Here is a 22,567-nt window from a genome sequence, read left to right as displayed (position 1 = left end):
TAAATTTATTTAGACATATAAATGTTGTACGTATTTTCTACAAATTAAATTAAACTTAAGACACGCACGCTGAAAATGATAGATAAAAGGAGACGGAGGGAGGGAGTACTCTGTTATTATCGAAACATTTTTTTTTTTTGCCACTTAGCTTCTATATAAACTCAGATCCACCCACGAGCCAAGCCAACTTATTAGGAAGCGCCCGGAGACGATGCAAACACCAGTAATGGCGAAGCCGCAGCCGCAGCCGCACGTCGTGGTGGTGCCGCACCCGAGCTTGGGCCATGTCAACCCGGCACTGCAGCTAGCCCAGATGCTTCACCACCACGGCGTCTTCGTCACCTTCGTCAGCACGGAGCACAAACGCCGCCGCAGCGCCCAGGCCGTCGACGATGGCCTGCCGAGCCCGCGAGGCGGGCCGCCGCCGTCGTCGTTCCGGTTCGAGACCATACCGGACGGGCTGCTCGACGCCGACCGCGGCGGCGGCGGCACGCCGCTGGAGCGCGACCGCGCCCTGTCCCAGGCCACCAGCAGCAAGCGGGGCGCGGCGGCGCAGGCGCTGCGGGAGCTCGTCGCACGGCTCCGGGACGGGAGCACGCCGGCGGCGGCGGGCGTACCGCCGCCCGTGACGTGCGTGATCCCGACGGCGCTGATGAGCTTCGCGCTGGACGTGGCGCGGGAGCTCCGGGTCCCGAGCATGGTGTTCTGGGTGGGCACCGCCGCGTCGCTCTCCTGCCAGATGAGGCTCCGCGAGCTCAGGGAGAGGGGCTACCTGCCACTCAAGGACGCGAGCTGCCTGACCAACGGCCACCTGGAGAAGACGATCATCGACTGGATCCCCGGCGTGCCGCCGATCTGCCTCGGCGACGTCTCCAGCTTCGTCCGCACCACCGACGCCGACGACTTCAGCCTCCGGTTCAACGACACGGAGGCCAACAGCTGCACCAGAGCCGGCGCCCTCATCCTCAACACCTTCGACATCCTCGACGCCGCCGGCCTCGCCGCGCTCCGCGCCGAGTACCCGCGCGTCTACGCCGTCGGGCCGCTGGGTCTGCTCCTCCGCCGCCACCTCCACCACACCGACGCCGACATCGACACCGACGATCCGATCGCCATGCTGAGCCCGTGGAAGCAGGACACGGCGTGCCTCGCCTGGCTGGACGCGCGGGCGCCGGGCTCCGTCGTGTACGCCAACTTCGGCAGCCTCCTCGCGCTGACCACCGGAGAGCTGGCCGAGTTCGCGTGGGGCCTCGCGGCGGCGGGGCGCCCAGTCCTGTTTGTCGTCCGGGACGACCTCGTCCCCGGCGGCGGCGGCCCGGCCGCGCTGCCGCCGGCGTTCCTCTCCGGGACGCGCTGCTACGTGGCCACCTGGTGCCCGCAGGAGCGCGTGATGCGCCACCCGGCGGTGGGGTGCTTCCTGACGCACAACGGCAGCAGCTCGACGCTGGATGCGCTCGCCGCCGGCGTGCCGGTGGTGTGCTGGCCCAGGTTCGCGGACGGGTACACCAACAGCAAGTACGCGTGCGAGGTGTGGGGCGTCGGGCTCCGCCTGGATGCCGAGGTGAGGAGGGAGCAGGTCGCGAGGCTCATCGGGTCGGTGATGGAGAGCGAGGGCATCCGGGCGCGCGCCGCGAGGTGGAAGGCGGAGGCGGAGAAGGCCGTGTGCCCGGGCGGGTCGTCGTACGAGAGCTTGCTGGCCATGGTGAAAGCGCTCGGAGCCGGCGGCTCACCAGACTCCTGAAATAATTACGGTGTATCGGCGGTAGGCCATCGAACAATAATCATTTCTGCACTAGTAGCCCTAGTACTAGCTTGTGATGAACAAGAGGGCTGGCTTCCAAACCATTGGCCGGGTGGAAGGCGAGTAAAAAAAAGAGCAGTATATATAGTCTTGTGCTATGGTTGATCTGGGTGCTTGGTTCAAGTGGAGTTAAATTGATGATGGTTCAGTGTTTTTGCAGCAACAATTGATCAGAGCACAACAGCGTTATTAGAAAATAGAAACATTAATTTTCTTGGATGAACTGTTAGAAACATTAATCCAGAACAAGGAACTGAAGGATCATTTGAAATTGCAACCTTCTGTCCAAGCTTCTGTCGGGAAAATGAGTCGATCACAAGCTACCTAGCTTGTGCTGAAAGATTGGGGTTATAGCATACAGATTACAGTTACGTCCTTGTAGCACACCCTGTCTTCCACGTTTCATTTGGTCCTCCGCATCAGGTGAGTTCTTTACTGCATTGTTTAAATGATCAGTTTCAGTTCCTTGCCAAAGTATTGCAGTGTCCGGAACAAAGAAGAAATTATTGCTACTCTCAAATGTTGGACCCCATTGATGGTCGATAGCCAAGGAAGCACCGAAGCAGACCATGCTGCAACGGCGTCACGGTGACAAGATGGAGGAGCTGGGAAGGAACCAAGATGGGCTTAGGTCGGCCCACCATGAAGCTTGAGGCGTGTCCAAACCTAACCTGTTGACACAGAATCGCGCCAACACGCTCGAGTGCGCTAGAACACACGAACGATCGTCAAAACGATCAACACCCGCGAAACCCTGGGCGAACCGGTCTGACCGGTTTCGCCGACCGATCTGACCGGTGCAGGCAGGGGCTCGCTGGAAACCTAGAACAGCGAGCTCGGGAGGGACCCCGTCGGAGCTTGTGATCGTAGGGTTGCTCTGAGGTCGGCATGCCACTCAGAACGTCATCAAATGCCGCCGGGACGAAGGAAGAAAGCAATCTAGGGTTGGAAAAGACTAGGGTTTGAGAGGTAAAAGTAATGCGATTTTTTGTATTGATTCGATTGGGAATAACCTCAATCGGCCTTAGCCTTTATATTTATAGCCGGGGAAGACGTACCCCTTCACGAGTAGGATTACATGAGGACTCTTTACAAAAAAACCTAATTCTACTCGGACTGCACAGACCCGACCGGTCTAACCGGCCGGCCCGACCGGTCAGACCGGTCGGCCTCAGCATATGATAAATTTGGCTGTCAACATATGCCCCCTGCTTTTTGGTGAGTTTCACAAGCCAAAAAGCAAGAACTATCCCGATGTACATGTTTTACACAGAGCATACAAGTCCTAAAATAAAACTAAGGGCGATATATAATACCGGCCGTCTTTGTCTTCATGCACTTTGCCATATGCTAGGATAAAATTTCTTCAAGTACCTCCCGTTGATAGTTCTAGGTAGACGCTCACCTTGTACCGTCCCCATCATATATGAATTACCGGAGATAACCTTGATAATCTTGTAGGGACCCTCCCAACTTGGCGACCATTTACCAAACTTGTTGCTTTTCATCCCAAGAGGCAAAATTGTCTTCCAAACTAGATCTCCAACCAGAAAAGATTTAAGTTTTACCTTTTTGTTGTAGGCTCTAGCCACCCGAAGCTTGTCCTTCTCAATTTCCTTCAAAGCCTTCAAACGCTTGTCGGTCACCTCATCAATATTATCCATCATCATATCATGATAATCAACAGCGGAGAGGTCATTTTGTTTTGCTAATCTATATGCGTCCAGATTCATCTCAACGGGTAAAACGGCCTCTTGACCATACACAAGCTCAAAGGAGTAATGCTTGGGATAACACTTCATGCCACCTCCTAGGATTTTCTTCTATCTTCTTCTTGACAAGTTTGATCAAAATCTTATTACTAGACTCGGCCTGCCCATTGGCCTGAGCATAGTATGGAGAGGAATTGAGCAATTTAATCTTGTAAGATTCGGCAAAGGCACGCACCTCTTTTGATATAAATCAAGTACCTTGATCCGTTGTCAAAGTTTGTGGAATGCCGAATCTATGAATAATATGCTCAGTAATAAACTCAATTACCTCTTTATGCGTCATATTCTTCAAAAGAACCGCTTCGGTCCATTTAGTGAAATAATCCGTAGCAACCAACACGAAGCGATGCCCCTTTGAAGATGGAGGATTAATTTGCCCAATGAAATCCAACCCCCAACCTCGGAACGGACATGGTTTAATAATAGGATGCATCAACGCAGCAGGCACCAATTGCAAATCACCAAACCGTTGACATTCTTCACATCCTTTATAGTACTTGAAACAATCGGATAGCATGGTGGGCCAATAAAAACCGGCTCTTCTAAGTAACCACTTCATCTTAGGAGCCGATTGATGAGTACCACAAATACCTTCATGAACCTCACCCATAGCAATCCGGGCCTGATCCGAGTCTAAACATTTGAGGAGCAAATCTTCGGCAGTTCGACGATAAAGTTCATTGTCAATTAAAACATACTTGAAAGCCAAACGCCGAATATTTCTCTCTGCGCCACGACCAGGATCTCTCAAATACGACATAAGAGGAACCCTCCAATCCTGGGTTTCGGCCGAGACGATTGAATCATCTTTTTTAGCCGAATCAGAACTAACAGCTGCATCACCGGTCAGACCGGTCTCTGGACCTGTCAGACCGGTCTGGGCGGTCAGACCGGTATCGCCGACCGGTCGGACCGGTGTGTCCAGAACCAGAAACTCGGCTTTCGTTTGCATCGGCTTGCGAATGTTGAAATATTTTTTCGTAACATTATAACCAGATGCTTGCTGAGCCAGAGCATTTGCCTTTTCATTTTCTTCCCTCGGTATATGTTTAATAATAAATTCATCGAAGGAGGAAATAATATCAAGGCATTTATGAAGATATGCATTTAGAGAACCATTATAACACTGGCATACCTTAGATACTTGCTGCACCACCAGAAGAGAATCTCCAAAGGCTTCAACATGCTTCACGCCCATGGATTGCAAGAATTCCAAGCCAAATAGAAGAGCCTCATATTCAACTTGGTTATTTGTGCACTCTTCTTCCAATCGGTTTGAAAATTCAAAAACAGCACCATTTGGAAAAATAAGAACAGCACCAATCCCTTTACCACCATCACAAACCGATTCATCAAAGTACAACTTCCACGGTGTGCAAGTAATATAGCCGACTTCTAAATCATGCTTGTCATTAATCCGATGCTCAATAATAAAATCCGCTACAATTTGGCCTCTCATAGATTTTAAAGGTTCACAAGCCAAATCATACTCAACCAAAGCATAAGCCCATTTACCGATTCTACCACTCAAAATCGGTTTCTGTAACATATGTTTGATTACATCGGTTTGACATACTACTACGCAAGTACTAGATAATAGATAATGTCTCAATTTGGTACAAGCATAATAAAGTGACAAACATAACTTCTCAATAAATGTATACCTTGTCTCCGCATCAATAAGTCGTCGGCTTAAATATGTAACAATATATTCCTTCCCTTCGGTCTCTTGAGTCAAAACAGCCCTAATAACCTTGTCTTCAGCAGCCACATAAAGTCTGAAAGGCACTCCTCTCCTAGGCACTTTGAGTATAGGTGGTGAAGACAAATAAATCTTGATCTTCTCAAATGCTTCTTGCTGTTTTGCCCCCCAAGTAAATTCGGTTTCATCTTTTAACCGAAGAATAGGAGTAAAAGCATCGATCTTCCCGGACAGGTTAGATATAAATCTTCTCAAGAAATTTACCTTGCCCAAGAACTTTGTAAATCCTTCTTGCATGTAGGGGCTTCAACCTTCTTCATGGCTTCAACTCTCTTAGGATCAATCTCTATTCCCTTCTCATGAATAATGAAGCCAAGAAACTTTCCAGCCGATACACCAAAAGCACATTTGAGTGGATTCATCTTTAAACCATACCGTCGCATCCTTTCAAGAGCAATTCTTAAATCGGCTAAATGATGATCTAAACCGGCCGATTTAATAACAATATCATCAATATATACTTCCAAGATGACACCAATCAAATCATGGAAGATTAAATTCATAGCTCTTTGATAAGTAGCACCCGCATTTTTCAAACCAAAAGTCATAACCACCCACTCAAATAAACCGACAAATCCCGGACATCTAAAGGCCGTTTTAGATATATTTTCTTCGGCCATAAATATTTGATTGTAACCGGCGTTACCATCAAAAAAACTAATGACACGATGTCCGGAAGCTTCGTTGATCAACATATCGGCTATAGGCATAGGATATTCATCCTTGGGAGTAGCTTTATTAAGATCTCTAAAATCAATGCATACTCTAATTTTCTCCGAATCCTTTTTCTCAACGGGCACAATATTAGAGATCCAATCAGCATAACGACAAGACCGAATAAATCCAGCATCAAGTAAATGATTAATTTCAGTTTTCATTCGGTCATAAATAATGGCATTGAAATGCCTAACCGGTTGTTTATATGGTCTAAAACCGGCTTTAATTGGTAAACGATGCAAACCGACGAAGAAAGCTGTAGCGAGCGTCTTACTTCCAATGGTGAGCTCCATGGAAGCAACTCCTTTGGCGCTAAGGGGCTCGCTCCCTCCAACACCACTAACGGTCATGTTCGTCTTGATCAGGTCTTCGTCTTGGCCACCGAGCTTCTTGTACAACGAGTAGGGCATAAGATTTACAATGGCCCCACCATCAATTAGCATGCGAGTCACCGGCTTCCCGTTGATGTGTCCCTTCATATAAAGAGCCTTCAGATGATTGTCTTTATCGCTTGGCTTCTGGAACACAGCTTCACGGGGCCCGAACTGAAGATGAGCCAAATCCTCCTCCGGAACCACGAAGTAATCCGAAGATAAGTGCACCACATTGATCTCCATATTGGTGCGCTCTGGAGACACTTCGTAGTCTACCAATTCCTCGTCTTCAGCTGTCGGAGGAACTACTGGGGCTTCATCAACAGAAGAAACCGAAACGGGCGGCACCGATTCGGCTGTTGCCTCTGCACTGGGCTCGACCGGTCTGACCGGTTGGTCAGAGCGGTCTGACCGGTCCTCCTGACCGGTCTGACCTGTCGGCTGTGACGGTCCGACCGGTTTGTCTGGCTGGTCAGCTGTCTTAGCTTTCCACACCTTGCTTTGAGGGAACATAGGCATGTATCTGTTGAATTCCTCATCCCTCATCTTCTCCTTCTCCTGTTCCTTCTTTTTTTCTTTGTTGCGGAGGCGCTGCAATTTCCTTTTTTTGAGTATGAGTTAATCCTGAAGGGCACCATCTAGGCTGATGGTACTTATCCGCTGCACCCATTCTACTACCGGCCTCATGATCATTGGACATGACCGGCTTTTGTGAAGGAACATCAACCGATGTATCTACATCCATCGGTCTTTTGCCCGTATCTCTTATGGTCACTTCGATTTCACCGATTCGAATAACATCGGCTTTGGGCTTTTCTGAATCAACCATAGTCTTCTGCTGCCCCCTCTTTTCTTTGACGCGATACTCAAACCTTGGAACAGGAGCTTGACCCAGCTTCTGATGAGACCGGTCTGACCGGTCAGTGTGTACCGGTCTGACCGGTGCAACCTGCTGCCCTGGACCGGATTGGCGTGGTCCCAATCGGTCATGCACTGGCATCCTGGAGCTTTCCCCTTGATAATGTGGAGGATAAGGCATCGGGAAACACTGCATCCATATCCCCCCCATGCTCCCATGCCGGATTTGTTGCATTTGAAGCTGGTGGCATCCACGGCACGGTAGCATACATCTTCTAAGGAGGATATAACGTGACAACATCACCTCTGTGCCTGCTGGATTCCCTCCTTGGGGACGCTGGACGATCTTGACGCGGCAGTGAACGCGGTCTCTTTTTTAACGGCCGATCATTTTGAACGGCCTTTGTATACTTGTTCAACAACTGGTTGAAGGTGGGCTTTTGATTAGCAGTTCTTCCCTGCACCTTCACTTCGTTGGTCTTCCAAGTACCCACTTCCGGACGTTTCGGCTTAAAGGTCCGGGGACGGTCACCAGGGCGGTCTGACCGGTTGGAAGAACCGGTCTAACCGGTCGGACCGGTCTGACCGGTCGTAGACACCGGTCTGACCGGTCGTGCCTGACCAGCAGACCGATTTTCTGGTGGAGAACTTCCTTGCCCCCCGAATCTGGGATTTCTGACAATGATCTTCAAAGTATCCTTGCCATCATCGATTTTCTCTTTGACAACTTCACGAGCAAGGATTTTATCACTTGTATCCATCGGTCTTGGATCACCGATGACAACATGCTTCCCCTTAGCTCCTTCGGCTTGTTCCGACCGAATGAGCACATTTGGATTGTTCAATTCCAGCGTATGAACAGGGAAAGGAGCTTTGTCAATTTGCATCTCAGAAAGTACCAATCGTCCTTCATTAATGGCCGATTGTACCTGTCGACGAAAAACATTACAATCATTAGTAGCATGAGATGTAGAGTTATGCCACTTACAATATGCATGTCGCCTAAGTTCATCGGGAGATGGAATAGCATGTGATAATCGGATGTTACCATTCTTAAGCAATTCATCAAAAATCCGATCACACTTAGAAACATCAAAAGTAAATTTCGGCTCCTCTTGCCGATTCTTTTGAATCGGCTTGAGAGACGGAACCGAACCGGGTTTGGCCTTTGATGGCCAAACAAATTCAGCGGCATATACTTCCTTACTATCATCGTCCGAACCATCCGAATCAGGATCAAGAACATGTGTGTTGGACCGATGAGGCTTGAAAGTATCTTTAAGATTTTTATACTTAAATTCGGTGCCAATAGCTCGCATTTGCAAATGATTAACCATAATGTAATCAAAACCTTCAAGTTTTTCCTTCAAGTAAGAACGCAAGCCATTAAACGCTAAATCCGCCAAATCCTTTTCTGAAAGAAATGAATTAAAACACCAATTTTTCAAAGCTTTAAATCTTTGAAAGTAATCCAAAACTGTTTCATCTCGAGTTTGTTTAATCGATGTCAAGTCTAGCAATCGAACTTCGGCTTCCCCATTATAGAAGTGATCATGAAATTTGCGCTCTAACTGATTCCAATTTAAAATAGATCCCGGCGCAAGTGAGGAAAACCAAGAGAAAGCGGTTCCAGTCAAAGACAAAGAAAACAAACGAACCCGCAAGGCATCATTAAGACCCGCTTCTCCCAATTGCAAGACATATTGGCTAACATATTCCCAAGTCGTACGAGAATCTTCACCATTGAATTTGACAAACTCGGGAATACGCCAACCAACAAGATATGAAATAAAATCAAACTCAGGAGGATATGACTTTTGATATAAACGCGACCCACCCATATCAATCCCAAGTTCAGATTTAAGTACTCCGGCTAAATCTTCTTTAAATCTACTAAAATCGGCCTGATAAGCACCACTGGCCGAAGTATTCAGAGAAGATGAAACACGTTGCATGGTAGGACCAGAGTAAGCCATGTTAGTGTTAGAAATCGGCCCTCGATGAGGTCCAGATCCCTGCTGTGACGTAGCATGAGGCCCTGTATACATCACCATCTCATTAGTTCGGCTAGAGATGACCGAACTAGGGTTAGACATGTACGGTACAGAGGGCACTGGTTGCTGTCCTGTCATACCGGTCTGACCGGTCGAGTAACCGGTCTGACCGCCTGCACCGGTCTGACCGGTCGAGGTGACCGGTGGGACCGGTGGCACATGAACAGTAGACGGCAACGGAGATTGCCCTGGAAACGAGTTCGGCGGCATCCCATAGAATTGATCTTGGGTAAAAGATGTGCTAGCCGAATCTGATTCCGTGAATTGAGCGCCACCCTCGACAGTTTTACCTTTTTTGAGCGCTGCAATTTCATCATTAAGCCCAGCAAGAGTCTCTCCCGAAGCTACTTGCGCAGCAGATATTTTCGAATCTACCATGAGAGAGAATTGCCTAACTAATTCAGAGGGATCATTAGGAAGTACCTCGACCTTGTCTTGGTTTAACTTGAACGATGGCATCACGAACTCCCCGACCCTCTTGACTAGGCCTCCTCGCTCCTTCTTGAATCCCTGAAGAAACTTCTCCTTCAGGTGCTCTTCAGCGATGAGGTAGGCCTTGTGCTCCTCTTCAGTGAGCTCCTCCATGGTCGCCTTGATGATGTTGTCATTGTGGATCTCACCATGAGTACCCATCTTCTTGGAGAATCTAGACTAGATCGGTTTTTGAAACCAGATTAATCTATTCCCCAGCGGAGTCGCCAAAAAGTGTGTTGACACAGAATCGCGCCAACACACTCGAGTGCGCTAGAACGCGCGAACGATCGTCAAAACGATCAACACCCATGAAACCCTGGGCGGACCGGTCTGACCGGTTTCGCCGACCGGTCTGACAGGTGCAGGCAGGGGCTCACTGGAAACCTAGAACAGCGAGCTCGGGAGGGACCCCGTCGGAGCTCGTGATAGTAGGGTTGCTCTGAGGTCGGCAGGCCACTCAGAGCGTCTTCAAACGCCGCCGGGACGAAGGAAGAAAGCAATCTAGGGTTGGAAAGACTAGGGTTTGAGAGGTAAAAGTAATGCGATTTTTTGTATTGATTCAATTGGGAATAACCTCAATCGGCCTTAGCCTTTATATTTATAGGTCGGGGAAGACGTACCCCTTCACGAGTAGGATTACATGAGGACTCTTTACAAAAAAAATCTAATTCTACTCGGACTGTACAGACCCGACCGGTCAGACCGGCCGGCCTCAGCATATGCCAAATTTGACGGTCAACATAACCCAACCCAACCATACTTGGGCGCTGAATGGACCCGAAGGTGATGCGGCCCAACCTGTGGTGGCCCTAGACTACAAGAGAGATTTCTAAGGAAAAGACAAGGTATTATATCCGGGTATTGATAGTTTACGGTCAACCGTACGGGAGGCGTCCGTACGGTCGATTTTCCAACAGCATTTTTTTTCCGTTTTTAGAAACTTTTTTGTCGTTTTCTGAGAAAAATAAATTCAGACATTTTTTATGAGTCAAATAATTTTTCAAGTGAAAATTTGGTGGGTAGAAAAAATTTCAAGAAATAAATTGGTGAGATAAAAAAAATTACGAAAAAATTTTTGACAGAGAGAAATTTATCAAATAGAAGAAACAAAAAATGTACATTCAAATAAAAAAAACTCGGCTAATATTTTTTAAAAAAAATTTTGTATGCACAGAAAAAAAACTTTCCTTGCTTCTTTTTTCTTCTCCGGATAGATCCACAGCCATGATTGCTTTTTGCGAAGGTGTGTGCAGCACGGGGGCACGGGGCCGGCGCGGTGCCGCTCGTGGAGGCGGCGCAAAGCGGCATCGAGCTCCACGCGCTTCATCCCTAGCGGACCGGCGGCTTGTGCGGCGAGCATTGCCTGCGGCGATGCAACGGCAGTCCCCGACGAGCTTTGCTGGATCGAACCGGCACAGCTGGAGAGCGCGGGAGCGGCGGACTCCAACGAGCTTCGCATGCAGTGGTGATTCCGGCGAACTCCTCCAGATCGAGCTCAATAGCGGGCTCGCGCCCCCCTCGCGCCGCCGGCCCCGTAGGCCCCGCCGCGCCGCTCACCGCCTCGCCACTTGCCACTCGCCGCTCGCCTGGGGTTCGGAGGTCCCAGCGCCGCTCGTCGCCGCCGCCGCGCCGCTCACTCAGAGGTGCGCCGGATCTGGAGTGGAGAAAGAAGGTACGCTGGAGGAGGTGTGCTGGATCCGGGAAGGAGAAATTGTGCAAAGAGATAAGGGGAAAAGGGAATGGAGGGAGATATGGTCGGGAGCACATGGGTGTGGGGTCCAGCATATTGATAAAAATCGACCGTGTCTCTCCAAACTTGCGGTCACCCGCAAAGACATCATTCGGATTATATCCGTCGGAGCCTGCAGGGTGAATCACTCTTTCAAGTGGCTCCACATCTGCAACTCTTATGATTGAATTGGTCAAATTACATATTATTTGCTCGACTATTAATTTTTTTTAGATTATGGAAAGTTCCGGCCTTAGCTCGACTATTAGTTAGATGTGGTCACCAAATTTAGTATGAGAGGGGAGTATGAGAAGCACATGATTAAGAGAAAATTCTTTTAAAAAGAAGTTTGTACACGTAGTGGACTACAGAGCCAGACGTACACACATGCCATTCATCCCGGTGCCCTGTGAATTTTTTTTTTATAGAAACACACGTAGAAACTCGCAAACACGCACGTACACTCACTCTGGTAAATACACACATCATTCTACCGCTACAAACACCTTCAAAACATTGAGCCAGCACATACTCGAAATCAACAAATCACCCGTGACGCTCCTAGTAGTCATACTACCAATAAATGGAACAATAACAACTGAACAAAGGTACAACCACACAAATTGAGCAATGAATCATCGTGATGAGCAACTAGCTGGTGTCGCCACTCGTCGTCGTCCTCAGAAGCACATGTCGAGGAGGCAGCAGCAGCAGACGGCGGCGCAGCTGAGACATCAGGGACAGCAGCAGGCAGCAGGGTTAGCAAACACATCGAAAGAGATCAGAGGCCACATGCATGTCAGGAATAAGCTGAAGCCTGAAGGATCAGCAAGAAATTCAGCTCACCATCCTTTCCAGAAGCCGTCGCCGCCGCGGCTGGTGGTCTCCGGCTGCTGCTGCTGCTGGTACCCGCCATCCTGGGTGGGCGGGTACGCCGGCGGCGGCGCGACGTAGGCCGGCGGCGGGGGCGCGCCGCCGTAGGCCTGCTGGCCCGGCGGCGGGTAGCCTGCTTGGTAGCTCATGACGGATGGATGGATTCGATCGATTGATCAGCTGCTAGCACACTGTTTTGCCGGATGGATGATGCGTGTGTCAAAGCAAGAACTATGATCTGATCCAGCATCTGGTCCCTGCAGATTATATAGAACCGGCCGCCCACGCGTTTTTGATTAAAAAAAGAAAGAAAAAGAATTGAAACGCGTAGCAGCTTTTGCTTAAACGCGTCGTCGTCGTCGTCGTCCGGATGCGCACGCGACGCGAGACGGTCGTCGCTGTCAGCGGACGGCGGCCGGCTGCCTCGCCGTCGTCTCCCAATTGGACGAAATTTTCAATTCGATCCCGTGTGCCATGAAAACGCTCCTTGCTCGCCGGACGGCGGGTGGGATAGATTGAGCCAAATGGCGCCGCCACCGGCCGCGGCCAGGCCGGGACGGCACGCCTCTGCTGGCTTCTGCGCGTGTGCTGACCTGCGCACAGGGAGGAAGGGTGGTCGGTTGCGATGCTCAACAACCGCAGCAGGGGATGAGGAGCACGGCAGAATCAGAACACTGTACAAAATAATCGTGCTTCTTTCTTTCTCGTTGACCACGACAGGGGAATTGTTGATAGAGAAGATCAAGACAGAAAAGGCTCTGCCCTGCTTCAACTCTGCAAAGGAAAAGAATCCATAAACTTGCAACATTTGTTAGAAGGAGAGAGAGAAAATTGCAGGGAAACCGGACAAAGTAACAAACATAAACTAACGGGGGCCACCCTTCCCCTAACTTGGTCGCAGACACTGCCTACCAAGAGCTTTGACGCAGTTTCAAAAAAAAAACAGTTTTGACGCAATCGATCTCTGGCACGCGCAACACAAGCACAATTAACTTTTTTTATAACAGAAAAAAAAAGATTATCCAGCTTCACCCACCTCATCAACATCAGACACAAGTAATAACTAACAAAATCATGCAAAAAAAGAGTAATAACTAACAATTAACCAACACCGAGCACAACTAATAACCAGCACAAGTAAAGATGATGCCCACAACTGGACCATGGGAATCATCCCAACTGCTAAACAGAAACCGCACATCCTAAACTTGCTTGTTAAAATAGAGCCACTTGCATTGGGTGCCAACTGCCAACATTCCCTTTTTAACATCTGATGTGTACTCGGAGGCTGAAAATTAAAGTACGTAGTTATTAGTTAGGTAATGACTTCAATACAGCAGGCCGTACGATTGTCCGATCGCACGGCCGCTTTCATCCAGCGTCCACGTTCAATCCAACGACACAGAGGGCCCCGCGCGCACAAGCGGCATTAGACCGGGATGGTCCCACATTCTAGAAGGGGGAGGGCATGGAGAAATTTATTCAAAACATCGGGACGCGCGCCTGTTCATTTCCTTCAACCCCCCTCTCTAGGGTTCGTTCCTCTCTCTACTTCCATCCTCCCGCTTGCATCGCCCGGTGATTCCTCCTCCCAATCCCTCGCATCCCATTGCCATGGCGCCCAGCTGAACCCGCGGCGCAACACCCCTCGGCGAGGTGAGCGATTCATCCCCAACACGCGCGCGCATCCGCCCCTCTTCTGATGCTTCTCTGATGGGGTTTTTTGGTCTCATTTTTGCGCCGACCAGTGAGAGGAGGGGGGTCGCTCGTGCGTGGAATTGCTGGATCAGGTCAAGGTGAGCATTCCCCCTCTTGTTCCCCCGTGCGCGCGCATTGAAGCCCCGCAGCTCCCCCTGTTTATCCTAATCGATGCCCCATATCCGCCGCGGGTGTCTGATGTGCTATGGTTTTTATGGATTTCAGCGCGAGCGATCAGAGGCATCCACCTGTGCGGGAGCATACGTGCGTGGGGCGAGTGGAAATCGCAGACAGCAGGCTAAGTGAGTCTCCCCCCTCCCTCCATTCCCCAATCCTCTGCCCACGGAGCCCCTGTATTTTTTTTGGTTCAGGCTCTGCACTGTGTTTGGAATGATGATTGTTTTAGCTCGCCCCCCAATGATTTTGATTTGTGCAGATATATTCTAGGTTTTGATGTAGCGGAAGTGCAGGTTCATAATCAGAGGGGGCGATTTTTCAGCATTGCCAACAGCAGCACCTAGAATTTGTTTAGGATTTGGGGGATGTGTGGCTCAAAGCAGAGAATTAGGGGTGCTGCTATTTTTTTCTCTCACATCCACAATAATACGTGGGTTAGTGGTCTGGAAGCGTAGGATTTGGGGGGAATGGGCAGCATTTTTTCCGAATTTTGGTGATTCCCAAACTTGACTGTATCCCCGCCACAAGGGAATTTTCACACACTGGATACATGGAAACAGAAGCAATACCCCACATGCACACTACATTTTAGTATGTTTATACGTAGCTTCAACAAAAGTGGATCACAGTCTGTCTATGCAAGCGTGTGATTTGTAGGTTTTAGTCTCGTAGAATAACAAGCAAGCCGTTGTGGTAAGCAACAAATTCATTTTCTGTATGCAACAATCAAGTGGTCAGTTTTCAGGTATATTTGCATGAAAATTGATTTATAATTGCCTAAGCTCAAACAATGTAATTTCCTTTTTCTTATTTCTGGGGTTCCACACAAGCATACCAAACATTTTATTTGCAAGTACATCAGAGTTATCTTCTTTTTTGTTTTTTGCAAGAATAAGGACTGCATGTTAACTCCAAACAAAGTGGATCATGGCCTGTGTGTGCTAGCTTCTGTATTTTTTGTTGTAGTCACGTAGAATAACAAGCAAGCCTCGTCTTAAGTAGCGCATCCATTTTTCATACAGCGATCGAATTTGCCAGTTGTTTGCTATAATTGTGTCAACATTCATTTATAATTGCCCAAGAACAAATAACATAATTGCCTCTTCTGTTTTTACACCCCCCCCCATCGCGCTTTTTTAGATGCATGAATCCATTTTTGTACAAGTTGATCAGGGTTATGATATTTTTATGTCTTCCACTTTTACAACTAAATCTGCATCAGTTAATATTTTTCGTTAATAATGTGCAGGGTTTCAATGGCAAGAGGGCAGAAGCGGCAACATGGCCACACCCAACCATCTAATATGGAGGTGCACTATTTTTCTCTCTATTTGTTAACCCATCCTTTGTTTGACAGTTTTTAATAACTAATCTTGTCTTTTCATTTTCTGTAGTCCCGAAGAAACAGAGCATCGCCTGCCAGGCTTGTCAAGCTATATTCAAGTTTGACAGTTCCACAACGCAAGATGATAGAGGAAGTGAATTTTGATGGTCTGCCAAAGATATCCTGCTCCACTATGCCGACGGGTCTTGCTTCATGGCTCTTTGTGGACTGTTTTGATTCCGAGAGGTCAGAGCTGGTGTTTCCAGGGAGGGGTAGGATTGCTGTCACAGCAGAAGCTGTTGCCGACATCCTAGATTTACCAAACGGGGGTGATCAAGTAAAGTATGAGCTGGATGTTGATGCTATTAACTTCATGCAGAATAAGTATGACATTATCCATGGTTCAGCACCAAAGATTGAGGAAATTATGGAGAGTATAAAGAAAAACAGGTCCGCAAATGAAAACCAGGTGGGAAGTTGAAAAACACTATTGCAGAGGTTGGCATCTATGTGCTAAATGGCAAGAAGAAAAGGGGTGCAACCAGATTCGTCATGCCGCTATATGTTACAGTAAGTAGAGCACTTCATTTTTTTTCTTTTCCCTCTTGCTTTACCTGGTAGAAAATAGCAGCAACATTACATTTTTTGTCACAAACCCCCATGCAGACTCTTTTGCAAAATAACCAAACTGGTATGGCTGCTGTTACACATGCGTTCCAAAAGGATACAAATAACCTACACCACCGACAGTTGGTATGTGCGCACCTTTTTTCCTTTCTTTTACAGTCTCGCTTCTCTTTTTTTCAATCATCTAACTTGTTGTGGAAAAAACACACATATATTCTTCCCTGTTCTGCAGAAGTTGGTTCAGGATGATGCACACTCAGGCCATTATTTCATGATTGTGCTTAATTTGCGAAACAAAAGGTTTGAACTTATCAACTCTTTGAGGACTTTGGGAGATCCAAAATTGGCTGAATGCTGCAACAAAGTATTATCTGGAATAAAATTCTTGTGGAATATCAATAATGGCGATAGTGACTATGCAATAGACGATTATGAGCTTGTGGACATTGCAGTTCCAAAGCAGACCAACATGTAAGTTAATATTACTTCCAGCTCATTTTTTTATTGTAAAAAAAACTCACACAGCCCCTGTATTTTCTGTGCTTTTTTTCCATGCTCGCAGCCATGATTGTGGATTTCATATGCTTCTCCATGCTCAATATTGGGATGGACGCTATGTCTACACTTTAAATGAGAAAGATGTATCAAATATACGCAAGATATGGACATACAACTGGCTAAACTATGAAGAAAACGACGCAGAGTGGCAAAGTATTCTAAACTTGACATAGGTATGATCCTTTTCACATTCTCATAAGCATTTTTTAGTACCTCACAACAGGCAATTATATCAATTATTAGAAGCACTTAAGTACTTATAAACAGGCAATATCATCATTCACATTCTCATAAGCATTTCAATACTTCCAAATAGGCAATTATATCAAATAGTACAATCATTTCAGTACATCCCAATAGGCAACTATATCAAATACTAAAAGCATCTAAGTACATAATATGATATGCTACTGTTCCACACCACCATAGATCCCCTAAATACCCTATTCCACATTTTTCTTCGCGCACATCCCTGCATTATGACCACTGTTGGTGCTCCTTAAGTACCCATTTTATCCCTTGTTTATCCTTGATAATGGCATGAATTTAATATCAAAATCACTAACCGTCCTAACCCCGGCCGAATTATTGGTCATTTTCACATTTGCACATATATTTTGGAGGAACTTCATTTTTGCAGGTTTTTGGCCTATTTTGGAGTATGAAATGACGACGACTGTGATCGAGTGCTAACACGGAGAAAGACGAAGGCCAAAGAACTAGTTGGTTGATTACCCCGGTGTGGTGACAGCATGGCGGAGGGAAAAGTTCTAGCGATGACATGATGTGGAATAGGATCGATGGCGAGTACCATGGGAGTCGTTGCGCGACCACCAAGAGGAGGAGCTTTGAGTAAGAGAACTTGGTGGGCGTTTGGGGTAAAGCTTTGGGAAACCTTAGGCGTCAACATGCACCTCGCATCGGCGACCTTGGGAAAGTAGGCCGCTTGCGAGCCGCCCTTCTGAGAGATGATTCCTTGTACCTTTAGTTGAGATGTAATCTATGTTTTGATCACCTTTTTGACTAGAACCGTACCTAGAGACGATAGGCCCTAGCTCCTTGGTTGTGTTATCTCATCTACTGTTGTGGGTGTGATGAACACTTATGCTTCATTCATATCTACCAAGTGTTCAGTTTATATGCAATCTATGCTTCATGTTAGGATAGATCCGTTAGATTAAATGGAAAACCTTAGGTAGTTCTTTGTCGATCCACGAATTGATAAACCTTGGGGGGAGTACTCTAAGGGAAAAGCTACCACGATCCGTGCGCTTGCGGTACATAAATTATGTTGGCGCTCCTTAAGTACCCATTTTATCCCTTGTTTATCCTTGATAATGGCATGAATTTAATATCAAAATCACTAACCGTCCTAACCCCGGCCTAATTATTGGTCATTTTCACATTTGCACATATATTTTGGAAGAACTTCGATTTTGCAGGTTTTTTGCCTATTTTGGAGCATGAAATGACGAGGCCCGTGATCGAGCGCTAACACAGAGAAAGATGAAGGCCAAAGCCCATGTTGATTCGAAGCCCATTCATGCACATCCATCCTCCAAGAGAGCCCAAAGGACCAAACCCATGAAGATGAGATCAAGATACTTCAAGAATAAGCAAAGCAAATGAAGATTTAAGGAAGGATTCTCTATCCTCTCCTTTCCTCGAAGATAACTCCAAGATAACGACGTCCAAAAGGGTGCAATCGTGAAGGACATAAACTCTAGAAGATGCGAGGAGTCTACACGCGAAAGATGAGACCGAGGCGGGCCCGAAAGAGGGTTGGCCGGCCGGCCTAGGCCCATGAGCCGGCCGGCCTAGCCTGTTTCCGAGGCGGTTCGGCCTCCCCTTCGACCGGTGGCTTCCTCGGCTCATAAATAGCTCGCACCTTATTCAACTCGCGGTATCCATCCACCCAGAACTCGACGAAAACCTAGGGCCAACACCAAAGGAGGCTATCGGCCACCGTGAGTCTTCGAGGGTACCTAGGAGATGGCTTAGGCCACCCCTAGCCACCATGGCCTCCCTGCGAGGTTGTCCCATGGTGGAGTTCGGGAGTCATCCCCAACATTCCTCGGGGTATGTACACACACGATGGTGATATCAATCTACTCTTTATTCTAGTTGTCTCGACTTTGGTCTACTTCAATGCATGCTTTCTTTCTCATATGTGATGCATCCATATGTTCATAGTAAGATTAGATCTATTCGTGGTGATTAGTCTATATCTTGCGGATACGTTGAGGTAGCGTGTTTTAGCTAGTTGGTTGATTACTCCGGTGTGGTGACAGCATGGCAGAGGGAAAAGTTCTAGCAATGACATGATGTGGAATAGGATCGATGGCGAGTACCATGGGAGTCGTTGCGCGACCACCAAGAGGAGGAGCTTTGAGTAAGAGCACTTGGTGGGCGTTTGGGGTAAAGCTTTGGGAAACCTTTGGCGTCAACATGCACCTCGCACCGACGACCTTGGGAAAGTAGGCCGCTTGCGAGCCGCCTTTCTGAGAGATGATTCTGTGTACCTTTAGTTGAGATGCAATCTATGTTTTGATCACCTTTTTGACTAGGACCGTACCTAGAGACGAAAGGCCCTAGCTCCTTGGTTGTGTTATCTCATCTACTGTTGTGGGTGTGATGAACACTTATGCTTCATTCATATCTATCAAGTGTTCAGTTTATATGGAATCTATGCTTCATGTTAGGATAGATCCGTTAGATTAGATGGAAAACCTTATGTAGTTCTTTGTCGATCCACAGATTAATAAACCTTGGGGGAGTACTCTAAGGGAAAAGCTACCACGATCCGTGCGCTTGTGGTACATAAATTGGGGCGCTAAGGAGCGTCAACAAGCTTTTCTACAACCACTGGACTTGCAGATCCCACACTTGTTCTTCTTCTTTGCCTCTTCATTCATACCTTTTTTTAGCCTTTTCTCCTTCTTACGCCCCTTCACCTTTGACCTTGGTGGGTTGCCGACAGGGTCTGACATTGCAGCAGCAGTAGGAATGCCAGGAGACCCACCGCCATCACCAACTTCTGAAAATAAAGATTTTCATATGTTTTCAGATTTTTTTTTCATGCATCCACTTTTAACTAGCAACTTTTAAGTAGGGTTTTTCACTAGTTTTGTCAGTAGAGGGGGGGTCCCTACGTACCTAATGGTAATGCTGGCAAAAGTCCTGTAGTTGCAACAATGTTTTCATTAGCAACAGCAGAAGTAGGTTGTATCCCTGTCGCATTTTCAGTTGCAGAAATAGCAACATCAGCTGCTTTAGGGGGCTGAGTTGTTGCGCACCCCCTGTGTGCACTTGGTCTTTTTCTTCTCTTAATTTCATCAAGTGCAGAGCGCATCTCCTTGATATGAATATCGACAAGAGTATAAGTTTCTCTAGATTCACACCCTTTAGCAGGCAACCTTGCAAACGTAGTAGACAGATTGGTGAACCACAAGGTCTTCCTATTGCTAAGTGGCATACCACGGGCTATATAGTCAGCTTCCACATGCGCACTAGGATCAGCAGTTTCAGTTGCATCACATGTTTCTTGTGTCCACCTTTTCAATATGTAGCGATCAGGTATTGCCTTTACACCAAGTCTTGTCATTATCTTCATAATGTGACAGCATATTATCCCATCCCTATCATACTTGCTACACTCACAGTAATAGCTGCCCTCATCCTCAATCGCTGTCACAAGATATGTTCTTTTTCCGTATCCATAAACAAAGTTGTTGTTGGGCACCAGATAGTATTGGAATTCACTTCCCGATCTCACGTCATATTCAGCTGTCTTCTCAAACTCTTTAGAGAATCTATAGAATAAGTTTTTTGGTGTACACAGTAGATGCATGCTTCTCAATATGGTATTTAGACCATCTTCTCCTATCCCTGTCATCTGTCCTGAAGTCTTTCCCATCCTGTGCTACCAGACACTTGTCATAAATCTTCTGGTATTGTCTAACAAAATGCAGAACAAACATGTTCGGGTTGATATACCTTTTTAGGACTGAATTGAACCCCTCACTCCTTTGAGTGGACTGCAAGAAAGGGTAGAAACAGTGCATATAGAACGCTGGCACAAAATTGCTCCTTATCGTATATAGGTGCTGAAAGTGCACATCATCATGCAACACATACTTTTCTATCATTGCTGCCCATTTTGCTTCAAGTTCAGCAGGATTCACTGTGTGGTTTGAGCACTCTTTGAAGTCATCTTCCAGCTTAGCATTTGCAGCCAAAACAGGTCCTATCGCCCAAGAAAATTTATCCATAATATGTCACTAGCAGTTCCGGTGATTAGTATTTGGGAATGTCTTAGCAATTGCAGATCTCATTGCAGCATCTTGATCAGTGATAATACTCACCGGCGCCTTGCCTTTCATTACTTCTAGAAATGTTTCAAATAACTAAGTGTAGCTAGGTGTCTTTTCATCCCTTAGGAAGGCACAACCCAATAGGAATGACTGCCCATGCCTATTGATCCCAATGAATGGAGTAAAGGGCATATCATACATATTTGTCATGTATGTTACATCAAAGGACACACAATCATGGTATGACTCAATGTATGCATGTCTGGCTGCTCCATCAACCCAAAACAAGCTCTCAACCCTGTGCTCACCATCAAGCCTAATCTTGTAGAAAAACTTAGGATCTTCTTTCTCTAGTTCTTTAAAGTAGTCCAGCATCTCCTGTATGTCCCGATACTTTTCTGTTTTCCGAATGGTGGAGTGAAAGTTTCCAACATCCTTCCCTTCGTATGGAACTAGCTGCGCAGACCCATAGAACTCGTTCATAAGTTGCATGATGCGCCCAGTGCTTAAATTGCAACCATGCAACAAGGCAATAAATTCCTTTTTCTCCCTAGGGATGCCTTTGTGAGATCTCATGAACTTCTTCAGGGAAGGTTTTACAACAAGGTCATGGTTGTGATCTGGAGCAAAATAGATCACATGCCACCTATCACCAATCATCTTAACAACCATTCTTGCTTTGCAATCTGTATGCAACATTTTTTCCCTCTTTCTTTTCCTCCCACCATCCAGCTGCTTCTTTTTATCAATGTCTGCATTGCCCTTTCCCTCATTGTTATTCTCAGTTTCAGATTCTCCAATCTCATAATTGCTATCATCAGATTCAGCAGGAGGTACTTCCTCTTTCCCCTTTCTACCATGCCCTTCCTTGTTACAAACAAACATCACCTTCTTTTGCTCTCTTGCTGGACCAGATAGCCGCGAAGTGCCTGTACGAACTGAGAACCCAATTCTTCTTGCATATGAGTTGTAAAACGCTCTTGCCTCCTGCTTAGTGCCAAATGTCTGCCCAGTGTACGGCACAGGAAGTGTGGACCAAATATCCTCCGCAACAGCCACATCTTGGGTGTTATCAACCATTGTAGGTGCATCTTCAGTTATATTGTTGCCAACAGCACCTATATCATCACCATTAGGACCTTCATCGTTGCTGACATCCATTGTAGGTGCATCTACAGCTATATTGTTGCCAATAGCACCAATACCATCACCATTAGGACCTTCATTGTTGCTGACAGCAGCATGTTCAGTGTCATGAACCGTCTTTGCCCCTCCACAAGGAACTATCTAAGTGCAATACGAAGGATTTGCTTCTGACTCATCTAGAAAATCATAATCAAAATCTGGCGGGAGCTCGTTCAGATCCATTATCGTATTTGTCTTTTTCTTTTCTTCAATTCACCTGGACAAAGCATTTTTTTTGTTACAGGCACGCAACATGAAAGTTTTTTTTTGA

The 22,567-nt window shown here is 47.0% G+C and overlaps 2 protein-coding genes and 1 long non-coding RNA gene across 3 annotated transcripts; 1 reads left to right on the top strand and 2 right to left on the bottom strand.

Moving 5' to 3' along the window:
• Positions 1–208: 208 nt before the first annotated feature.
• LOC120713920 ((R)-mandelonitrile beta-glucosyltransferase-like) lies at positions 209–1,906 on the top strand. Its single transcript, XM_039999879.1, has one exon. It carries the CDS (start codon positions 212–214, stop codon positions 1,739–1,741), a length of 1,530 nt encoding a protein of 509 aa, XP_039855813.1. The 5' UTR covers positions 209–211; the 3' UTR covers positions 1,742–1,906.
• A 9,956-nt stretch (positions 1,907–11,862) lies between these two features.
• Positions 11,863–13,006, bottom strand: LOC120711750. Its single transcript, XR_005690466.1, has 2 exons — positions 12,388–13,006; positions 11,863–12,267 (listed from the first exon to the last, which is right to left on the bottom strand). It is a non-coding gene; the product is annotated as an uncharacterized LOC120711750 (long non-coding RNA).
• A 6,635-nt stretch (positions 13,007–19,641) lies between these two features.
• LOC120713232 lies at positions 19,642–22,479 on the bottom strand. Its single transcript, XM_039999228.1, has 5 exons — positions 22,412–22,479; positions 21,420–22,342; positions 20,936–21,044; positions 19,955–20,610; positions 19,642–19,835 (listed from the first exon to the last, which is right to left on the bottom strand). Exons 1-5 carry the CDS (start codon positions 22,477–22,479, stop codon positions 19,642–19,644), a joined length of 1,950 nt encoding a protein of 649 aa, XP_039855162.1.
• Between the last annotated feature and the right edge of the window lie 88 nt (positions 22,480–22,567).

This window comes from Panicum virgatum, chromosome 6K (assembly GCF_016808335.1).
Source record: "Panicum virgatum strain AP13 chromosome 6K, P.virgatum_v5, whole genome shotgun sequence".
NCBI classification, from domain to species: domain Eukaryota; kingdom Viridiplantae; phylum Streptophyta; class Magnoliopsida; order Poales; family Poaceae; genus Panicum; species Panicum virgatum.
The sequence above is the reverse complement of the archived record's forward strand: the minus strand, read 5'-3'. Positions and strand labels throughout refer to the sequence as shown.

What these genes read in the sequence shown, in the direction of transcription:
- LOC120713920 (XM_039999879.1), top strand. Translation starts at nt 212, where the DNA reads ATGCAAACACCAGTAATGGCGAAGCCGCAGCCGCAGCCGCACGTCGTG.
- LOC120713232 (XM_039999228.1), bottom strand. Translation starts at nt 22,479, where the DNA reads ATGGATCTGAACGAGCTCCCGCCAGATTTTGATTATGATTTTCTAGAT. An exon ending in TGGGCAGCAATGATAGAAAA is followed by an intron (nt 20,611 to 20,935) that starts GTATGTGTTGCA and finishes CTTATTCTATAG; the next exon opens with ATTCTCTAAAGAGTTTGAGA. An exon ending in TTTGCCAGCATTACCATTAG is followed by an intron (nt 19,836 to 19,954) that starts GTACGTAGGGAC and finishes CTTTATTTTCAG; the next exon opens with AAGTTGGTGATGGCGGTGGG.